This window comes from Phaenicophaeus curvirostris, chromosome 6 (assembly GCF_032191515.1).
Source record: "Phaenicophaeus curvirostris isolate KB17595 chromosome 6, BPBGC_Pcur_1.0, whole genome shotgun sequence".
Classification (NCBI taxonomy): domain Eukaryota; kingdom Metazoa; phylum Chordata; class Aves; order Cuculiformes; family Cuculidae; genus Phaenicophaeus; species Phaenicophaeus curvirostris.
Window position 1 is genome coordinate 10,767,604 of NC_091397.1, and position 22,164 is coordinate 10,789,767.

A 22,164-nucleotide genomic window follows, 5' to 3' on the forward strand; every position below is an offset into this window, starting at 1 on the left:
GTGCAGCTAAAACAAGCTAAATTTAATTCCCCAAAATGTAGCTACCGTAAGTGGAATTTAGTCGGAATGAATGGAAAATTATCCATAATCCCCACAAAAAGTTGTTCCAATAATTCTGTGCTTTCTTCTCAGATTGCTGTGCTCACACTTTCCCTTTCATACAGAAACAAGAGATAACAATTAAACACTCTCAAGACTCAAACATTCATCAAATACTGGTGGGAGAGGATGACCTTATTTAGAACCACCTCCTGGCACATTTAGAGTTTTTCCTTTTGGAAAAAAAGCCACACTTCTATTTACATCTTTTTAGCAATTTAAGGAAAATGGATTTCCGCTGTGTTTGGGGCTGTGCAGCTCACAGGATGCAACTCAAAGCTGCAAAAGAAAGTAAGAAAAATTGTTTCTCATGTCCAACATAACTCAGGTCCAGCTGCAGGAACATACAGTGGCGTGGAAGCTAATTTAAACTCAACTTAAAATTAGTAGGGCTTAAAAGGAATGCTGTTCTACTGTAACACAGTTGTATCTAGAATAGGACAGAAACCCTGTGTAAAAGGAGTTACAACTTAAACCAAACCAAAAAGTACCATCACATAAAAGATGCAGTAAAGCATAGTGAACTGCAGTATACATGAGTCACAAAGAGAAAAATAATTTCCCTCCACGGCAACTGCAACTTAATTTCAGTTCTTCTAACACTCAGGGGAAGGGGGGAGAAAAAAATATTTAAAAAATCCTTACTTAAAATCCCATTTACGACAAGCAAGAGGAACACAAAAGATAGCTTCACAAAAAGCTGCTAAACTACTTCTCTATAGAAGTAAAGTTTGGGATGATACAGGTAAAAGTAATTAGTGCTCAACTTACTGCAAGAAGTGACTTATATCTTAGCTTGAACTGGTCAAGCAGGCTCTTCTGCAGGCATGCGAAAGGTACATATTAAGACCCCTTCTTTCACAGGGTCAAAAAGAAGTTAAACACCTATCTGCTCCTTGATACTATACTATGTGCGGTTCTTTGGAAGGCTGAGCCAGCAGCCTTGACATTGGACTCCGTACATTACATGATTAAAAGTTCATCTGTTACAAGAAAGGTAATTGCACATGGACCATCTGGCAACAAAAGGATAATAGTCTCTGATTACTTAATGTGAAGCATCACATGAACATTACTAAAATCTTGTTGCTATGAGCTCTTTACTTGACTAGGAGTTACTATACTTCCAGCCTTCTCCTAATTCTAAGGCCGGGAAAAAAAACAAATAATGAAAATGAAGCCATTGCTAAAAAAGCCACGCATATTTTTATTTTAGTGTTACAACAGAAACCAGGATCAGGCTTACTAGCAAGTGTTACCAAGAAAATTTTTTTTGTGAATGTAAACAGACTACATGAAAACAGTAAGCCAGAGTCTCTTAAAAAAACCTTCACCAGACACTGACCTGATGACCAATATTAATCTTTGTAAAACTGAAGGTACTGAGGTGGTTGTTTGCTCCTCTTACTGCTGGTTCTATGGTCTCCCGGAAGAGCTTCTCAATAAATTGGCAAATAAAAGGCCACATCTGTTTTACAGTCTAAGGAAAAAAAAAAAATAATAATAAGGGATCTACATAGAACACAACTTCACATATAACTAAAATATTCTTTAAGCCATAGGTAAGAAATTTAGTACAGTTTTAAACATGCAGATTTTCTACATGGTTCTTTACCTATATAAGAACTAGTTCATTTTTACATGCATTTAAGTTTTCTGGAATTCTCAGTAGTGTCTTTTATACATTTGCAGAAACCTGACGCTCTGGAGGAAGATAAAAACAGTATTAAGAATTTTTTTCTCGTATCCCAGAAATGCACATGCCTTCACCACTGATGCCGAATGTTGTGGAGTTGAGTGAAAAGGGTTATGTTATTTGCATGTAAAGAAAGGAAAAACAGAAAATGGGTCTAGTGCATTTCTTAAATACATGCATAAGGTTTATAAATGTAAAAAAATACAATACCGTTAGTGTTATAACTGAAAAAGTCAGTATTGTTTATTTTTTCTCACTATTTTCTAATTAACTCACGTTATTCTATGCTCTTTGAATGAAAAAAAAAAAAAATCTTTCTTAAAGCCCGAGCTACATGGATCTACATCTTAGATTTCACACATACAAATCAAAACTGCAAAATTGCTTTATTTTTAGATTGTAGGTCAGAAACCAACAGTATCTGGAAAGCATCCCAGCCAAGTAGAACATAAAAGACTATGTTTACAGCTGCTATGACTGACACACAATTAAAGCTGTCATTATCTTAATGCCACTTAATGTCATTCTCCAAAGCTCACAATTTCAAGACCATGAAAATAGATTTAATCTTTCTTGTGACTAAATAGATCAACAACCAGAAGCTTTGAGTGCATAGAAAGTTAAAACTGCTCTGTTCTCAGATTCTTGCCTCACTGTTTTTGTTTTAATCTCAAATTTCCCTTTTCCTCCTTCCCATTTGGAAGTGATGCTAATGATTACTCTTACCTTGTTAAGCCATTCTGCCCTCTCTGTGTCTGGAAAATGGACCTGAAAAAAATCACACCAAGAAAAAGAAATTAATATGCATATCAAATATTTTTTAGTTAATCGTGTCCAGTCATTTATAATACATGGAAAGCTTAAAGACCTCCCTATGAGCAGTGTTTACAGTGACCAACATACTAAGCAGTTAACATTCTTAACAAGAATTTCAGAATTTAAGCAAATAAAGTGTGAACTCATTTCTAAGCTACACAGATACAAGTCAAAGCATGTACTTAGTGGCATGTGGAATAAAGAATCGCTTTAACACCATAAATGAACTAAAAGAATAATAGGCATAGGTGACTCAGCTAATGTCAACCAAATTTACCTCTTAGGTTTCAGGGGCTTTAAACATGATGCACATGACTGTCAAGAGTCCTGACAGCACTTCTACTTCCTTTCATTCATGCCAGATCTTTTGCAGTATCAATAAATCATGGCTAGAAACATTTCATCAGTGAAGCTGAAGCTCAAGAATATGCATTTAAGCTCTGCCAAACGCCCTTCAAAAGACATTTTTAGCAATAAGTTTTCTTGAACAACTGCAGAAGTCAGTTGGAGACAGAAGTATGACTGCACATACGTGGATGGAAAGCACAGATCACAACAGGATACCAGCTAAATGCTGGAAGAACAGATGCAGTTTTCCAGAAAGGAGACCGTGGCAAGTAGCTTTACATCTTTAACACACACAGAATAAAAACCTGAAGCAGTTCAGCAGAAGCGGAGTTAAAAATTTCTTTAGAAAGGAACAGATTCTACAACAAAATGCAGATCACACATCTGAAACACAAAGAGCCTTTGAACACACTAAAAAACTGTGACCTACATATACTGACTTTTTGTCTCAACTGAATTGTGAAGTCTTAATCTCTTCACAGCGTAACAGATTGAACCACAGGTTCCAACAGCAGTGCCTACTGGTTTTTACTATGCACATATCCCAAATGTGAACAGTCAGTTAAATACATACTTTTAAATTGTTTTTTCAACAAATTACATTTGAAGACTGCTTTGTTTAGCTTTGTTAATGCAAGAATTTAATAAAAACTAACACGTTCTTGAATATACTCAAGTTACCTTCAGAGCTGTCCTTAATTTCATCTACACACCTATGGTTTAGCTATGCTGGAGGATTGGTACCTACATCATCATCAATATCGTCAGTTATTTCTCTGGTCTGTTCCTTTCTCAATATTCCCAGGTCCATAGCTTGTTTCAAGTACAGTATGTATCTAGCAAAAACATTTTAAGTGGCACAAAAATGACTGATGATCTGCTTGACTGTAACATTCAATAGGATTTATTTTGTATAGTGAGTTCAAAGAATAGAGTATTAATAATGGATGGAGCAGTTTTGGAACTATATAATAATATTCTATTTATTAAGAATTGATTTCCAAGAAAATTATGGTGAGTAGAATGTCAGAAGTCAGTATTTAGAGGGTTGTGTGAGGTTTTTTTCTTTCTTAAAAATAAAAACATATTTAATTTTTTGGCATACGCAACACAAGCAATTACTGTATGCATATATTTATAGCTGAACAGAGTTAATACTTGGCTTTTGTCTTTCAAGGTTCTCAATTTGCTTTCAGTGGTCAAAAAGTTAAAGGAACAAAAAGAACAAACACTATATTAACCCTGATGCTAATAAGCAACATTTTGATCTTTCTCCCAAAATATTTTCCTTCTGAATCTGCATATGGAATATGTGCCAAATCTCAATTAATTACTTCTCTCTTAAGCATGATATTTGATGAACACAAATATTTCAAGAGCTGTTCCATATAAGGAAGAACGTGAACTACAACTGTTGTAATGAACAGCAACAAAATAAATTAAAATGAAAGAACAAATTAAACACAGAGATGAGGAAAGGAAAAGAAAATCCATGGAAATACTAAAATCAAATCTGTCTCCTGCAAGTAATGCAAGGTATGTGAGAGTTACCACGTTCACAACTCATTTTTAACCTTTTGCACAAGTATCCAGCTGACATCAACAGGACAGCCACACTAGACTGAGAATGACTTCCCATCCTAAATATTATCTCAGCCCAGATGAAATTCATCTTCCTCCATAGAGCGATCCAGCTTCCCCCATTCAGGGCAGAAACTCCCCAAGGCATAGACCAGCTTCCCCGCACCAGGCCCATGGATGCCATAAAACACACCTGACTAGACTAAAACAAGTTCTCCTGTTTTACCTTCTCATGCATCCACCAAGCACCCTTCACATTCAGTCCTCAACCATGCAGAATCACTTCAGATATGTTGAGGAACAAAGACGAGGCCACATACACTAATACCTAATCATATACACTAATTTATTAATTTTGAACTTTACCTATTGTACAGTGTTTAAGAAATTGCTTAACAAGATAAGATTCTTAATTTTTCCAGAGATTTAATAATTATTTGTTGTTATAATGTGCCACACCTATTGCGCTCCTACTGTTATTTGAGTAAGTACTACGTCATCTCCTTAACTATAAAAGCTGGGTTTCCTTCTACAGTTGCCCATAGGAAACAAATAATACAATGAATTACATCTTCCATTCCTGTTTTTCCTCCCTTTTCCATCCTTGCTTTCCTACTCATTCCTCTTTTAACATAGTTCAGTCGTATTGTTTCTATTCTGACATCAGAAACAGAGAAAAGATGACAATCTTCAAGATTCTGAAATTTTTAATCCAGCCAATCTTGAATCAAAAGTTGAGCCTTATTTAATCTTTAGATAATTCACTGCCAGGTAGGCTGAAAATAAGGCATAAACATTTATCAATCTATCTATTTCCATAAATTTTTAGCCTGATATAGGAGACTGCAATATTAATGGCAACATTGTATTTTGCTTTAAGAGTTTTTGATATCAAACACAACCTTAAGCAAAGACAACCGAGGAAAACCTGAGGGACAGAAGCCAGTACTCTGGATCACTTAGGAATGACAGAAGAACATTGTGGCAACTGCACTAACATTTTATTTTATGGCCAGAAACAGAAATGAGACTAACTGATGTGCGAAATCTGTTAACTCCTGTATAAAATCTATTAGACAAGCATGATGGAAGGAGACAGCAGTCAAGATTTCAGCAAAGACAAAAAGCATTTTCGACTTGGTTTCTGTTATTTAATTGCTCATGCAGGTTTCATAAGCAATGTCTCATTTCAGCTACTTCACGTATTATTTATCATTCTAAGGAAAGTATAACTAGAGAGAACTGTAGTAAGATATATCCTAACAACCACGTTCAACACCAAAACAATTACATGTTCCAGGAAAGTTCTGATATTGAAAGTTATATTGCAAGATAATTGGAAGTGCTCAAAAGATGTGATTCTGTACATTAAAAATACATGACATAGCTTTCTCACATCACTGTTTGTGCTCAGCTCTAAACAACCCTCGCATTTATTTCCTATTTCTGAGGCACCCATATCCTGCCCTGTCAAAAACTCAATTCAGAACACATTGGGTTTCATAATGATCAATAAAACACCAGAAAGAAGCCAAGGAATGCAGTTCTTTGTTCTGTCTAGAACGATAATAAGAAGAGGGACAAAAGAAAACCACTAACAAGCTCCTATTTCTGTAATAATAGCAGAAACATTTCTTACCCATAATTCTTCTATTACCCATGTCTCTATATACGCTCTTCATATTGGCTAAATTAACTCATTCTTCTAGTCTGATTATCCTCTGCATCTTTCTAAGCAAACATGGTCAGAAAACAAATACTAATGAATAACACTAAGGCTTGGTGGGAAATCTTGAAAAGTCAAATAGTAATCAGTAAGTTATAACAAATCAGTTTCGAGTGCAAATTTGCTGCCTTAAATACAATTATTTGTTCACATGGAGGGCGAGGGGTTCACATTATCTACATAAATGTCACTAAAAGTAAGCATCGACAAGAAAAATCATAAAGAATGAAGTTACAACAAACTCCTAAGCGTAATGGTGAACCACTCTCAGGAATAACATATTAATAACCTACTTAAAAATACCAGTTGCAGAGTAGCTGTTGTTATTCACTGATCCCTTCACTGTAAAACACTTCTTTTTAAAATTATCTTTGTGGCCTTCTCCATCCTTAAAGACATTTATCAGTCAACCCTTATTATATTTAACTTTAATTAACATAACCAATACATAGTTCCTAAGTATTTTTTACATGAACTGAAACAACAAAAATGGCACCTACATGGAAAGCACAAAGCTACTGCTAATGACCAGAGTATTCCATAAAGTGAAAACTTTTTTTCTACAAACCAATCACTTCCTCGTGAATTGCGTATTTCAGCAAAGTAAAAAAATGAAGCAATAACAGCAGTTCAGATTTAAAGAAAGCCCAACAAACAAAAAACAACACCCCCCCAACAACCATATACTGGCTTTTTTCCCCCTTCTATTCGCATCCAAGGATAAAAGGTAAGAATTTTATTTCAGAGTACACAAAAAATAATGTGTTATGATAGTTATGTTTAACAGATACTTACGAGTCAGCTTTACTTAGCTTATGTCTATGTCCTTCCATTTGCACAGTTTAATTACTTGTTGCTCAAGATGAAAATCTTAAAGAAACTGTATCAGTAACTTTTTGTTTAATTAGAAGGTCACGGGTTATAACCAAGTTTCTTGATACAGCTATGATGTAACTAAGTACCCTTGACCAGTTTTCTAGTTATTTCACAAATACCTCTTACATTAGAGATCCATCCCTTCTGCCTACTTTGGAAAGCTAAAATGACACACACAAATCCTCCTCTAACAGAAGCTCATCTGTCTAGCTTAAATGCAAGGACTGAAAATGGTATTGCACTAAGTCTTCATAGTCTCTTCATGCATCTTCAGTGGACAGGGAGAACATCCCACAGGACATTCAGAACAGAAGCCCAACATAGGTGTTCTCAATCACCTCCCAAACGCACACTGTGAGCAGTTCTTTAACTACTAAGCCTAAAGCTAGGTGGTGTGGCAGAAAAGACACACACCAAAATTAAACAAACCTTTGAATTACAACTGTCAGATTAATTTCTCTAAATTTACTGCACTTGCAGCTCAAAAAGGCCAGAGAAACTTAGCATCGAGAAGAATCCCAGAATGAACAGAATGAAGAGTTGCTCAGTGATATTCAAGCTCAATTTAACAGCTGCTCTTGACAGGGTTTTCCAGTCCGTAAAGCAGGCTAGGCTGGCCAAAGGACATTCTAGGTAAAACAGAGCTAAGCAGGGTTAATGGCTTAATCCTGTGTATTCCAGGCAGCAGCCCCCTCTTTTTCTGAAGAAACGAGGATCATCAGTAGGTGAAGTATTTGCTTCTTTCCACAGAGGAATCAGCACAGGGTCCTCTGCTACTCAACACCAACTAAGAGGCTTATCCTCAGACACAGACAGGAAGACAACCTTCCTAATAGGATGTGAAGAAGAGGGGATGGATGGGAGGACAGAGCAGACAGTGCTCTCCTGTTATGCCAATAATCCACCTCCAGGGTTATCCTATCAATTTTCATAACTTCAACCCCAGAAATACCGCAGTTCCCATATCTTCTGAATTTGAAGGAAAAACACATTAAATATTTACTGTTGCACAACTGCAGGATTCAGTATTCCTGAAAGCAAAAATTAAATTGTTAATACTTAAGGTTCCTAAAAAATGCTGCAATTAATCACAGACACTCACTAGTAAATTAACAAACAACTGTTATTTCCGTTTGTTTTTTTTGGTTTTTTTGTCATCCGATTCTGTTTCTGTTCAGCATGCTTTAGCATGGATTTTGTGTTTGCAGTCTTTAATATATTAAAGTGATTAGCCTTTGCACAGCAAAATTCATATTCAGCCTTACAGACGCTGTATGTTTTCAGAATGGGGATTAAACAAGGATTCTTGAAATAGTTTCACTGAGAATTATTAGGGGTGTAGTGCATATGTAATGTCCAGGCTGAATACAGAAAATCAGTGTTGAATACACTATCAAAGCCCAGAGGGTATTTCCTAAGCCGATACTTAGAAGGACCTGAGTATATCAGTATAACTAATCTAAAACTGAAAACTATATAAAATAAGCTGCACAGGTTTTGATAGTAATTGCTGATGAACCAACAACAGCAAAATAATAGAACATTACAAAATAAAATGGAAAAAAAACAAAACCAAAACACAACCACCACAGACCGTAAGTTACAGAGGTAAATGAGGTAACTGTAAATACTGGAAAAAGTAGACACATATCTAAATGGAAGAAACAGTTGTAATGCCAGGCAAGGTTAAGGATTGTACTTATTTATAAATTGAACATAAGCCATTTAAGTATTTGGGCAACACAGAGGAAAATAAAATAAACCTTTTTTGAAAAAAAAAGAAAAGGAATTACATGCCCTCTGAGCGAGATCTGCACCTATGAGACAAGTATGGTGTACTTGGTATCCCACCAAATGTTCCAAAAACATGCCATATGAACGGCTGCTATCAGTTCAGCAAGTCCCAAGAGCCACAACAAATTACAGGCAGCCATTTAGCTCTAGTTTTCCAGTGTTTTCAGTCAGGAAGCGCATCCCAGTGAAAAACAATCCTTTCAACAACACAGCAATTAAACGCAAAACAAGTTGGCACTTGCAGAAAGTCTGGAACGAATGACTTTTCAATACCTCCAGGTTTCAATACTAACACAAGAAAGCTGCCATAATAAAATTAATATACCTTAAGTAACAAAACTAAGGTTGTTTATATGGTGCAGAAAGTTTTAATCACAGCCTTCTGTTGCCGCTGTTCCTCTCCCCTTCTTCTTGAGGTTGAAAGAAAGGTCTGATTTACTGACCAGTTCAAACCTGGAGTAAATAGTAACTTACATACACAGGATACTTCAGCATCCTCACATGTCCTGAAGGACATATTTCCTAACATACGTTTGCAGATATCGTATCTGGGAGGCAAGGAAAACAACCAGCAGCACATATGCTGTTTTTTGTAAAGTCAGGCTAAAATGGCATAAAACAGGTCTTCATCAAATGCTGCAAACAGTAGCAGCACTGTAAGAAAAGGCACCACTACCCATACACACGCTACTGAATTTAACTAAAGCCCAAACTACACAGAGGGATCTCACATCCAACCTTTCTGCTGTGGTAGAATTGAAACATAAAATTAAATACAAAACAATTTTTTTAAAAAAAAAATTATCAATGACCATAAACATACCTGTTTTTCTCATTCCATTAATACAAAGATGCTACTTTGCTTACACTTTAAAAAAACATATACATACATATGTAAGATTGTACTTCAGAATGTCATCACTGTTTTCTTTCTCATTACCAAATTCACTGGAACAGCATCTAGAAAACTAACAATACTTTGGTTTTTGCTAGCAGCCCAGCATAAATCCAATCAGCTCAAAGTTGTGGCAGCTGTGGATTCAGAATCCACCCCTCTGCAGCCCTGCAATACCACCAGAACATTCTCACTTGCACACTCCCTCTAACTTCTATGGAAAATGTCTTTCACAATGCAAAATAATGCAGTATGTGCAAAAGAAAAGCCCTGACTAAAAGAGGCTCCAGAGCTCCGAAGTTACTGAAATGGCAGCCCACAAGCCAGTCATGCAATTCAGAGCTGAAGGTTGCTGAGACATTACAAAGCACAGCAGCTTCATTTTCTCTGTGTACACCTTTCCCTTCGGCATCTATTAAATACGCTTTACTCAAACTGACAGCAGGGCTTGTTAAGAACTTTTTATTACTTTTCAGTGACTTGTCCTACAAGTACAAAACCCAGATAAAATTTGCCTAAGTGCTGCTATTTTTGCAAAGATGGATCAAGCACGCTGCAATACGGTTAACTCGGAAACCTCCTACTTAGCCACAGCTTGCCATAACAAAATCCTCCAGGATAGGCTTTATAAGCAGCTGCTCTGGAAGAATGACAGAACAGTAGGCTGCCAGTAAATAGGGGAACTGGGAAATCCTACTTCTAGCTTGACACTCAGCCTTTGCAACCCCAGCTCAAGGAAAGCCGTTCAGCCTAGAAATTAAAAGCTGAGCATCATTAACTTCCAGCACCCTAGCTTAATCACCTAAAGAACACAAACAAAAAATTTCTTGCTTTGCCACTAGTTGTTACACAATTTCCTTCCAAACATCTGGAAATACATTGCCATGAGTTTCTTTGGTATCTGGATGCAGAATCTACCTGAAACACAGCATATTATGCTTCCTAGGGAGAAACAAATAGCTTTCCTTTCCTCATAAGTTTGCACTTTCTAAGAAACAGAAATCTGTAAAGCCTTCAGTCCTCTACCGCAGATTCATGTTCTTAGTGCAGACCTATTTCACAATCACCCTCAAGCAGAATGGTTTGGGTTGGAAGGGACCTTAAAGACCATCCAGTTCCAAGTACTAGTATGCTAATATTATGTATCATAACTCAGACTTCAATACAGAGATCAACTCTGGAAACAGTCTGCTTTATTATCACTGAAGAAGATCTTGTAATATTCTCATTTTAGAAGATCTTATAATTTTTCCTCAATCACTCATATGGGGGCATTAACTTGCAGGAACCTTCAAGGACTCCACATGCAGAACCTCAGAGAGACATCCTGAGATAGAAAAAGACATTTTTCACATCTAGGTAGTATTTTTCTCTGGACCATGTCTATAACAAGATCTTTGCTTCCCAGGGTGGAATATTTCTGATAAGTAATTCAGCAATCTGGCACATTATGGGCAATTTGACAGAGGGTGTTCCTAGGACTCAAAATAAGTTATTGAAAACAAGAAATAAAGCCTTTAAGACTTGATTTCATCAAATAAAAAGATTCACCTTGCCTTAGTCTTTCTCTATAAGAAAAAAATTCATCATGATAAATACTGAGGAAATGAAATAATACCGTTCGCAATTTGATTGCTAGGCTTTTTACTTCAATTTTTAAAATGTCTAACATTGTTGTGGTTTGAGCACTGCATTACAAATGTAATAATAAAAAATCCTTTATATTTCATATAAAGAGATTTACCTTTAAAAGCAGTTATTAAATCACTGCACATACGAGAAATGCAAGGACTAAAACCATCATTAGTTTCAGCATGCAGGCCCATCCAGACCTAACAAGTCACCTACACATACTTTTTCCCCTATTTCTTACCGGTGTCTGGCCTGGCAGGCCTGCTAAAGGGCAACTCGTCACTGACACTGTTGAAATTCTTATCAATCATTCAGAGCCCATCAAGAATAAAGACTCACTAAAAGACAGCAATCTTCACATTTACAGGGAGTGGAAGACTCCTAAAAAAAAATATTTCAAGGCATTCTTCATCTAACCATTCACCATTCTTTTGAATTGTCAACGGGAACAGAAGTGATGTTGAGCACTTCTCAGAAGTGAAGCAACACAAGAGCCTAGGTTTAACATTTCGATCACTTAATACCCACATTTACAATAGTGCCGTTATCTAGACTACTTCCTTATCCAGAAGGCTAGAATTCATTATCAACTGTTATGACAGCAGGATGCCCTTTCCCAGCCTCGCCTTCAGTGGGCATTCATAGCAGTAACAATTGTATTTCACATGCTGATGTCCAATTAAAGACCAGGACTAGTTAAAAAAAAAACAAAAACCAAAAAACCATACAAAACTGAAGAGCATAACACTCTGTACAAGCAAAATATCAAGAACTGGATTCATACTGCTTAAAGCCTTGCTGTCACACCAGGTTATAGACACCTAGTGCAAACAATATTTACAAAATCAAACATTTCATGACAGCCCACATTAGCACATCTCCAAATTCCCACAAGCATTACAATCATTACTGAAAGCAGAGAGCCAGATGGTAAAAAGTTTAAACTGCTGAAAGGTGCAGCAAGGACCACAGCTGTAAGGATTCACTGAATTTTACCCCTTGAAAAACCTTGTACAGTACTACTTTTTGGAATGTTAGCAACTTCACCCTTTTATTCTCAAAAGTAATTCCATTCCATCTCCTCCTTTCACAAATGAAGTCTTAACACCTTGAAATTCAAGGTTTCAGGTCTTAAAAATTTTATAAAGGCATTAGCACCTTATTTTCCATTTGTCACATTGCAAAAATGTGACATCCTTTGTATTTTTAAGTCTGTATAACAAATTCCTTTTCAAGTTCCCTTGAGAATCCAGACATGTTCCCACTCTAGTGTATGCCAGAGCGCCTTGCTCTCTTGACAGTCAACAGAAGAAATATTTTCCCCTCTGGACTGCTAAATATTAGCTTTCAAAATAGCTTTTACAGCCAGTGTTGCAGCACAGCTCACTATCCTCTGAATTGTCTACAGCTATGAAAAGCAGTGCTGGGCTCCGCACCAAACTGTCAACCATCCTTGTTGTTGCCGTCTAGACTTAAACACTGAAGGCTTCTTCTCCTTTCACTCCACTGACCCACTGCCCACTTTACTAACCCTCAAAGTCACCCAGACTGAGGTTCCCTCATTAGGGAGGTCTCATTCCTGTTAACACTTGCTGGACCACACAACCTGTCCCTCTAAGGGAATCATACAGACGTTCTCGGTAGGATAAAATGGACATTAATTTTCAAGACAGACAACCTTTCAAGAAGTACTGACCACCTTCTGCAGGACTGCCTGTCCTCTTCCTTAGGAAGATTAGATTTCCTTCCCTATCATTAACTGGCTTACCAGTAGCTAATTACTGAAAAGTAAATGATCTCCTATGACTCAACACATGCATTTTAGCATGAATCCCAAATTTAAAAAAAAAAAAAAAGGAAAAAGGTTAACCTATAAATGTAACCAGTAAATCACAATACATTTGAAACAACTCTGTGTGAACCCTGACAATATAAATATAATTCAGTTGCTTTTTATTCTTTAGGGGTGAGCAAACTGCAAATTTGTGTTTGAAAATACAAAAGAACAAAAGAGAGAACTTGAATATTTTTTTTTGTAGTATTCAAGCTAAAACACAGTGTCAGAGCATGCAAATTAATCTGCCCAAGAAGTCAAACAAGTCTATAGAATATGCTCATTATTTAGCTCCTACCTGCTTACTATTTAGTTCTTGCACTAAAAAAAAAAATATATGCACATTCATGTTTTGACTGAATCCTAATCTGACAAATCCTAATACCATCTAAGGAACATTAACGTCGACGTACTGCACTGCATCCAGTACTACCCAGACAGAGTTTATATTTAGTATTAAAACAGTTTTTAAGCATAATCAGAACTTATTCAAGGTATAACAGGCATTTTAAAATCCTCCTGTATCATTTCTAGCTGAAACAGTAGAACCTTACTATATAAAATACAGAAAGTATAAAGAGTACAGTCTATCTGGCAGTTTTGTTGAACCTGTGAACATTCAGTGAAAAATTCCCTCTGAAACTGTAAAACTCTGCTGAGAAAGTAACAGAAACCAGAACATTCTAATAATGTGAAATCAAAAAGAGCGGCAATGTTTAATCAGGGTCTCAGTTAACATAGTGATAACAAATGGTGGGGAGAAAAGCCCTAGTTAATCTGATAGCACCAGGCATCAGATGACAACCTACATGTGTAACTCTTTATAGTTCTTCCATTCAAGCATTTAACCAGATTCTTATACAAAGCTCAATATTTCTAATAATCTTGTGCATATTAAAATTTCTAATATTCACATCATGTTCTCTATTCTCTTTAAAGCAATTCTGCCCCCCTACCCCCGACTCTATTTCACAATGAATACAGTACAGTGTTATTTGTTAGAAACAGATACTCAAAATATAGCACACACTTCATTGACAACACATAACAGAGGAACTTCATACTAGAGATCAAAGATCCTGCTTTGGAACACAGGAACCAGAAATGATATTGAAGGAATAATAAAAAACAAAGCAGTACTATGGAGCTATCCTTCCCTGCACACCCTCTTAGCAAAGGGTGCCTGTAACCCTTAGTCACCCTCCTATCCCAAAAATGTTCAGGCCCTTGCAGGGGGCAGAAAGAAAATATTATTTCCATTTTATAAATTCCTTTGTATCAGGTAAGTTTAAGGCAAAACTGATGCTCTAGATTTCCAGGACAGCCCTTATCCTTATGCAGGATCATGCTGAAAATACAAGACCAATAAAATACTTAACCAGAAAACACTCTGACCACTGAATTCCAATCCCCTGCAATTTTAGGCATCACTATCCTATTTCTGTTTATAAACTCCACCTTAAAACCATGGAGTTTGCTACCATTTCTCAGAACACACCAGGAAGGGCAGCTCTGTGTTTTTGGTAGGCTGGGTTGCTAAGGAATAACGCTGAAGCACTCCCTGCCAAACCAAGTTTCTATACTTAGGTATTCCACATCACATGCCTGAGCTACAAGGTGGAACCAAAATCCAGACTGCCTCCCAACTAAATTAACTACTATCCTCATCCTTAAATATCTGCCCTACTATTTTGATTCCATGTATTAGCAACAAACGGTACTTTAGAGGAAAAAATCGTCATCAAATGTCAGATTATGTTCAACACAAATAAAACTCCCCAGCCAGTAATATAAATTGGTTTTGAAGTAGAAAAGGTATTTTCATAATATATTGAAAAGGTCTTACAAGCATGTCTTCAATCTGTTCCTACAGCCTGCAAACCCTGTACTCATAAAAACCGTGGATCTGTTTTGACAGCCTATCTTCCAGCTGGAATACCTGTCCCATGACTGCACTTAGCACCTCTTATCCAAGAAGCTATTTCAGAAAAAGCAGAGTAAGTGTACTGAAATCAAACCTGCAGCAGGAAAGGATACTACTGTAACTGCCTCCTCCAATGAAAACGTGCATGCTGATGCTCCCGGACTGACATGCATGGCATCTGAACAGTGCAACATCCAGCAAGCTGCACATCTGCAAGACCCATAATTTGTCAGCCACACAGTCACCATCAGACAAATGTTCTGGAAAGGTCAAGAGCAGCAGCTTTTCATACATACATGTAAAGTTTTATGTTTTTATTCTGGAATTGCACATCTGAGTAAAATCCTGGTACAAACCAAGTCAGCTGCCAAATTCCCACTAATTCAACATGCTTTGACAAAGAATCCTTCAGCAGGTGGACAGAACATATACAATTTTGTCCTGGATTGTGAATACAATGTGTAAGATAAACACAACATTAAAAACATTGACAACACAGCACCGAGTCTTAACATTGATGCTGATGAATTCAATTTTCACTTAAAATAGTAAAAAAATGGAAATAAACACAATTTCACATTAAAGAAGTTGATGTTCTAGACTACACACGGAAGAAGTAGGAGGACAAAGTGTGCTTGCAGTGCCTCTCTAAAACTGTACAATCATTTTCTTCCGAAAGTGAATTCAATACCAAAACAAACTGCTGGCAGCTCTACAGGACTTGTGATCGCCCACAAACAAATGAATACTGCCTGGTAGGCACCCTCGAGTTTGCAACTTAACAAAGACTACACTTAACAAGGAAGACAGGCTTTCAGGTGGAATTGAAGCAAAGGAGTAAATGAGTACCGAAGGTCATACAGAACCTTTTCTCCAACATACCAATACATGTTGCAATATTTTAGTTAAAACACGCCTACATATTTGACGGTCCTGTTTATCCTTTGACTTGTGTACACGGTTAGGGGAAAAAAAGATAAAAATACTGTTCTCTTAGCAGGAAATCTGGAATATAAAACCAATATTTGGGGGTTTTTTTATTTAGTACCAGGTTTCAGGAAAATGACATCTTTTAATACAACACTAGTAAACATGAAAATACAAGTGACCAAACAGAAATAAAAAGCCCAGCTGTTAGTTTGCAACGCTCCACCCCACCAAAGCTCTTGCAGAACCTGGTTCCAGGAAACATCCCCTGAGATTCCCGCAGACATTTTCTACCATGTTGTGACCGCAAATCATCACTGATACCATCTTTCAAAACCACTGTCTTACAGTGCTCTGCATCAAAACATTATCCAGCCTCTGTTAAAGAGTTTTTCCATCTTAAAAACAGGGAAAGTGATCATAAACTCTAAGAAACATAGAACCTCTTTCTAAGCTAGGCTATTTTTTAAAACACTTGGAAAGTAAAGAATCTGTCTTCCCCTGATGTTTGGGAAGTTTAATGTTTGGCAATATATGTCTTAAATAAAACTCCATTTTCATTTCTCTGTTTTTAATGTCAATTCAGTTATTTTTTTGCATATTGAGAGTTGTTCTTACATTTTTGAAAGAATATACTGTAGTTTTTACATAAGCAGTTACAAAGCCAGCCCTTCAGTGGAAAGTAAACAGTGGAAAAACTACCATCTTCAGTATATTCCAAAGATTTTCTACACCACCACTGATTTCAAGCAGCATAACCAGTCCAGTAGGCACCTGAACCACAAGAACTTGTTTCTGTACACACAACCACTGCTTATGCTCAGGAAGCGTTTGCATGATGACACCTGCCCACAACTGAAACCAGCCCTCGTATAAAGGCCGTTACTGCCCTTCAAACAAATGATGGGTAGCAAGCAGCTGAGTGATGTATTTTCTAGGATGCAGAGGAGAAACATTCTAGCATGATATAGCTGGAATCGCTGGGTGTTTGAAACACAGGTCTGAGAGGTAGCAAAAGTGAAGAAAGGAGAGTTGGATATATTTTTTCCTTTTATAAAGGCAGCAGAACTGTCACTTCTCTCATGTTACTGATTATCATCAATGTTGAAGATAACGCAGGCATTTGGGGATCTCTTGAATATTCTTTACCCAAACTCAGTTAATACTCTTTCACTTGCCAATTTAATAAAAATAGCCATCATAAATCAATACTACTTTAATTATGACAGGAGTAGCAAGCTACTTACATACTGCCTATAACTGAACCATATAATATTAAGCACACAATAGACTCTTTAAAGACTGAGGTGCTTATAACTGATACTTAAGCTCACTATTTCTGCATTTTAATCCACACCTACTGCCTCGCTCTGGATATTTGCACAGCGTATAGCTAGAACACATCATACCTACTAGATCCTGGTTGCAGTTCACAACAACAGGAAGACTCTTTTTCCATCTCAGCAATCCTTTTTAACTATGTACGGCTTTCAAAGGCTTCCATTTTAGAAGATTCAAATACTGGTGATCAACAAAATTTTCAAAAATTCTATCTTTCATGTGTCCAAGAATAATCTAGTCACTGTATATCTACTGTATCATTGATAGAGAGAAATAAGGGCCTCTGGAGAGAAATACATCTGCCATCTTGAAACATTCTCCTCTAAAGACGGCTCTATTGATCAAAGACTATCTCAAATTAATTCAGACTCATATGTCTAAATTCAAGTTCAACAAATCCTACCTCTAAGTAGAAACCAAACACCTTGTGTCTAGAAATAAAATGACTATCAATTCCATAAGTGGGGAGAAACACCTGTCAATTAAAGACAGCCACCTGAACTGCAAATAAACAACTACCCAGTCAATCAGTTCCCTAAACCCAACCTTCAATACATCTTGCCCATGGCTATGCCAAAGTAACTATACCACTTCACTTGATTGCTCCTAAGCAGAACCTTCCTTAGCCTGCACTTATCTTGGAGAGGTTAATGTCTGCGCACATCCAAGGAGTAAAATATGCAGCCAAGTCACTAAGATCCTAAACTCTCAGCAGATTTTACAGTAGGTGCTGCTGCACAGTGCTAACAATTTCTTTCAGAAGTTCTACAACAGAATATTTACTACATGTATTAATTAAAATCTAACAGCTGTAGCCCACATTATCGCTTGCTAAATTTAGGCACGTACAAAGTAGCAATAAGTTGTGACCTCATTACTCTATGTTCTCATTATACAGACAAAAGAGACCTCCTGCAAAAAAAAAAAAAAAAAAAAAATCAGCTCATCCCTTCCCACTGACTAAAGACAGATGGCAGAAAGAGACTTATAGCTCTGAAATGACGTGCCCAAGTTCAGTAGGATAAATCTACGTTTCACTTTGTTACAGCAAATTTCACTGTGTGCTAATTGTAAATAGATTTTAATATTTTTCTTGGCTTTTGCTGTTGATGATGTTGGTTTGAGTCTGAATCCCAGCCCAGTACAACTAACAGATTTTCAGCCATCTACGATCTGTACACAGCTCTTCATCACATGTAATAGCTTTCTTGCAAAAGACATCACTTGAGTTTGGAAGAATGCAGTGATGACAGTTAAATTGAAATAAAACCCCTCGAGTGAAATACCACAGTTATTTTCAGAGATCTGCATAAATAGCAGTTAATTTGCAACTATATAATTCCATCTGAAAAAAGTATTTTCAAGAATTGGTAAAGGCTTTTCCATGTACAACTAGCCTCTGAGAGAAAAAGGAAGGTTTTCTTTCTTTTCAGCATCAAAGAGATGTTGAAAGCAAACCCACCATTCTTGTTGCCATGTGTTATTTGGTGCACCTGATGCAGTCCTGACTCTGCTCAATGCATTTCAAAAATCATTAGGACATACAATATTAAGAAGGTTTAACATTCATCTATGACATGTTTTCTTTACTAAGCAAATGGAAGAGTTTTGTTTTAAGTCAATAGTTGAAGATCTATTTGCCTATGGAAATGTCTGCCATTAAAAGTAACTTATAAATTACGTTGGAAAAAAAAAAAAACCAGTCCTCAGGATATGTATTTCAATGTTTCATTCTCAATGTTTTCACAGGAGCTCATACTTTCAGTTAAAATAGTGAGATCACAAACCCACGTCACTGACTAACCTGAGCTGCTCCAAACCAGAGAGTTTTTCCATTTCACCTAGTCAGTGGGAGATTGCAATTTAACAGCCTTACTTAAGCAGTGTGTTCTTCGCTAGAGTATGACCGATAGAAATGTTATTTCCACATGCCTAGCAATGCAAACAACCACAGCAGGAGAAAGTAGAGCTGGTGTTCATCACTTTGTTGGAAGAAAAACTAGGACAAATGAAAACCCCTAAGATGACCGAGTTAACAGAAGAAAAAACAACTTCCCCAAGAACCGCAAGTCTCAAGCAAGACAGCAAATTACCTTCTAAGTTTTTACAGATTACATCTAAGCTGGAAGCTTATGTTACATGGGAATCAAGAATCATAACTTTACAGCAGAGGAAATTCCAAAGTGATACGTCAGTGCTTAAAAATCCATTAATTTTAGGAATACTGATGAACTAATCCCCTCTTTCTGACAAACGGATACATTTCTATTGCTTCTCAATAAATCAAAGCTTAAAGGATATCCTTCAGTTTTTCAGCTTGCACCCTGAGGACACGGCATGTGAATCAATGTTATTACAGTCAAGGATAAATGTCTTGAAGCTACTGTAAGTAAAAGTTATAATCACTTCTATTCCTTTAGCAGAGTTTCACTTCAAGCACAAATGTCTCAACTTTTTACGCCAAAAACTGTTGTACAAAATACCTATCAAATATTCTACATTCCAAATTCACTTGAAGATAGAAGCCAGTATGTCTTCAGCCAGAACCACCACAGACTGTCCCTTGGTATCCCACAGTTTTCCTATTACCCATTTCCCAGGTAAATATTTGAACATTCTCTGAACAAGACTGATAAAATCAGTTTTCTTGTTTCTAAGGAATATGGGCAGTCCAGGCACATTAACATCAACACAGTACTCATACCTAACACACCCTAAGAAGAAAAAAAAGCACACATTCACACATTTTCAAAAGCCCAAATGCTTTCCCTAAAATAAAAACCAAAATAACGACTATCATTAACAAATAGAGAAAAAGAAAATACTACAATTTAATCAGTCACTACTAAATGTTCTTATAACGTGTACAAGTCAAATGACTGAACACTGCAGGTTTTTTTCTTCCCCCTGCCCAACACATTCTTCTCATTTCCTGGCTGCTACTCGACATTTAACTGGCAGAGAGTGGGTAGGTGGAAAAGTGTTCTTTTCCTAGTATAAGTATTTTAGGAGGAAGTCATTGGGCAAGGAACACAACATTTTAAAATATAAATTTAGCCTGCATGATAAAATTGATTACTAGACCAAGTCATCTTCCTAGCCACACGTGCAAGAGAATTTGGCATGCTAGTTCAACTATTAGCAAGATGAATCCGTACACTGGGGGAGGAGGGAAGAGACTTGCCTCTACATAAATTACTTTTTCAAAATTCTAGACCAGCAAGCTTACTGTACTACGAAATATTAACAAATTAAGAAAAGACATTTCCTCATTTGAAGTATCATTCATTACTTTAACTGTCTGCTTCAAACACGCAGACAGATCAAACTAGCTCACTACCAACAAGTCCTGAGAGTTTGCTCTGTAAGCACACACAAAAAACTCAGCACAGAGCATGTCTTGCAATACTTCTCCCTGAAGAACACTAGAGTTGTTGTTGTGTCTTTGAATATAAAGTTGTAAACCTTTTTCACTATTGTTTTTCAAAGCTGATAAAATTGTCTACAGAACATTTTATGTGAATAAGGGCATCTGAGAAAGCACAGATACATTTTTTATATCAAGCTGTGTAAATCTGGAGTAAGGTATGAAGAATCATGTATTACAAAGAAACGGTAATAATGCTCAATTATAAAGCAAACTACGAGCTGCCTGAGCTGGTAAGTTCCATTTGAGTTTCTCCCCACATTTTTTTTTTAGTAAGTTATTTAAAAAATGAAGACTTGTAAACTATAAGAGCAGAAGTGTGGATCACAATACTGCAAAATCAATTTGAATTGGAATAATTAAGTCTTTGTAACTGCCTTCATGCTTCAAAATTTCTTGTGGTTACTTTTAAAACTGAAACAGGAAGATGCAGCATTTTTAGTTGTAAACCCACTTTTTTCCCATCCCCCCTTTAAGGTAGACATTGAAGGAATACAAGACACTGGATTGTCAATACATTTAATTTCACACGTGGTGTTACATAATTCAAAATGTTCCCAAAGGAAACTGTTTCAGTAGATCTCGATAACTCATAAAAGTCTGTATCCAACCAAAGAAATGCAAACAAAGGTTATGAAAACAGCAGTGCTAGACTCTGTACTGGACCCTCTCAATTAATGTCTTCATTAAAACAGATGCAAAAAAAGCATGCAATATATCTCACAAATACAGATTACTTAGGTGCAAGCGTTTGAAACTGAACTGATGTAAACTTGACCCATGCTGCTATATGATAAGGACAGTCAAATGACAATGTAATGCTTGTCTGTCATGTGACAGTTATTTTCAGCCAAGTAAAACTAGTTTCATATTTCTAGTAACAACTTCATGGAACCTAATTCCAGACTACTTCAGCTGAAAACCATTAGCCCTGTTTCAAATTTTCAACTCCTAAGGAGAAATCTGTAGTCACACTAGGTTGTAGCAGACAAAACTTTGTGCAGTGACTCATTCCACGTGAAGATGCCTCTTCCAAAGGTTATTTATATAACAGGAGCTCCATTTGAAAAACTATATGTTTTAGCAATTTGCCGCACAGAATTTTAATACTAGCTATTCAGCTGACAGGCATCTGAACAACTTAAGTCTCACTACCTCCCACAAAACACTTCTCTAAAGATAGCATTCTTTTTTTTATTATTTGCTAGTACACTTAATAGTTAAGTAAATACTGGTATTTTATACAGA

The 22,164-nt window shown here is 36.6% G+C and overlaps 1 protein-coding gene across 4 annotated transcripts in view; it reads right to left on the bottom strand.

Annotated features, from left to right (window-relative positions):
• Positions 1–22,164, bottom strand: part of ESYT2 (extended synaptotagmin 2) — an 81,528-nt gene that overhangs the window by 50,569 nt on the left and 8,795 nt on the right. For all 4 annotated transcript variants that reach the window (XM_069859314.1, XM_069859313.1, XM_069859316.1 and 1 more), the window contains exons 2-3: positions 2,522–2,563; positions 1,445–1,579 (exon numbers count right to left, since the gene is read on the bottom strand). In XM_069859314.1, coding sequence (XP_069715415.1) covers positions 1,445–1,579; positions 2,522–2,563 — 177 coding nt within the window. The remainder of the gene's footprint in view (positions 1–1,444; positions 1,580–2,521; positions 2,564–22,164) is intronic.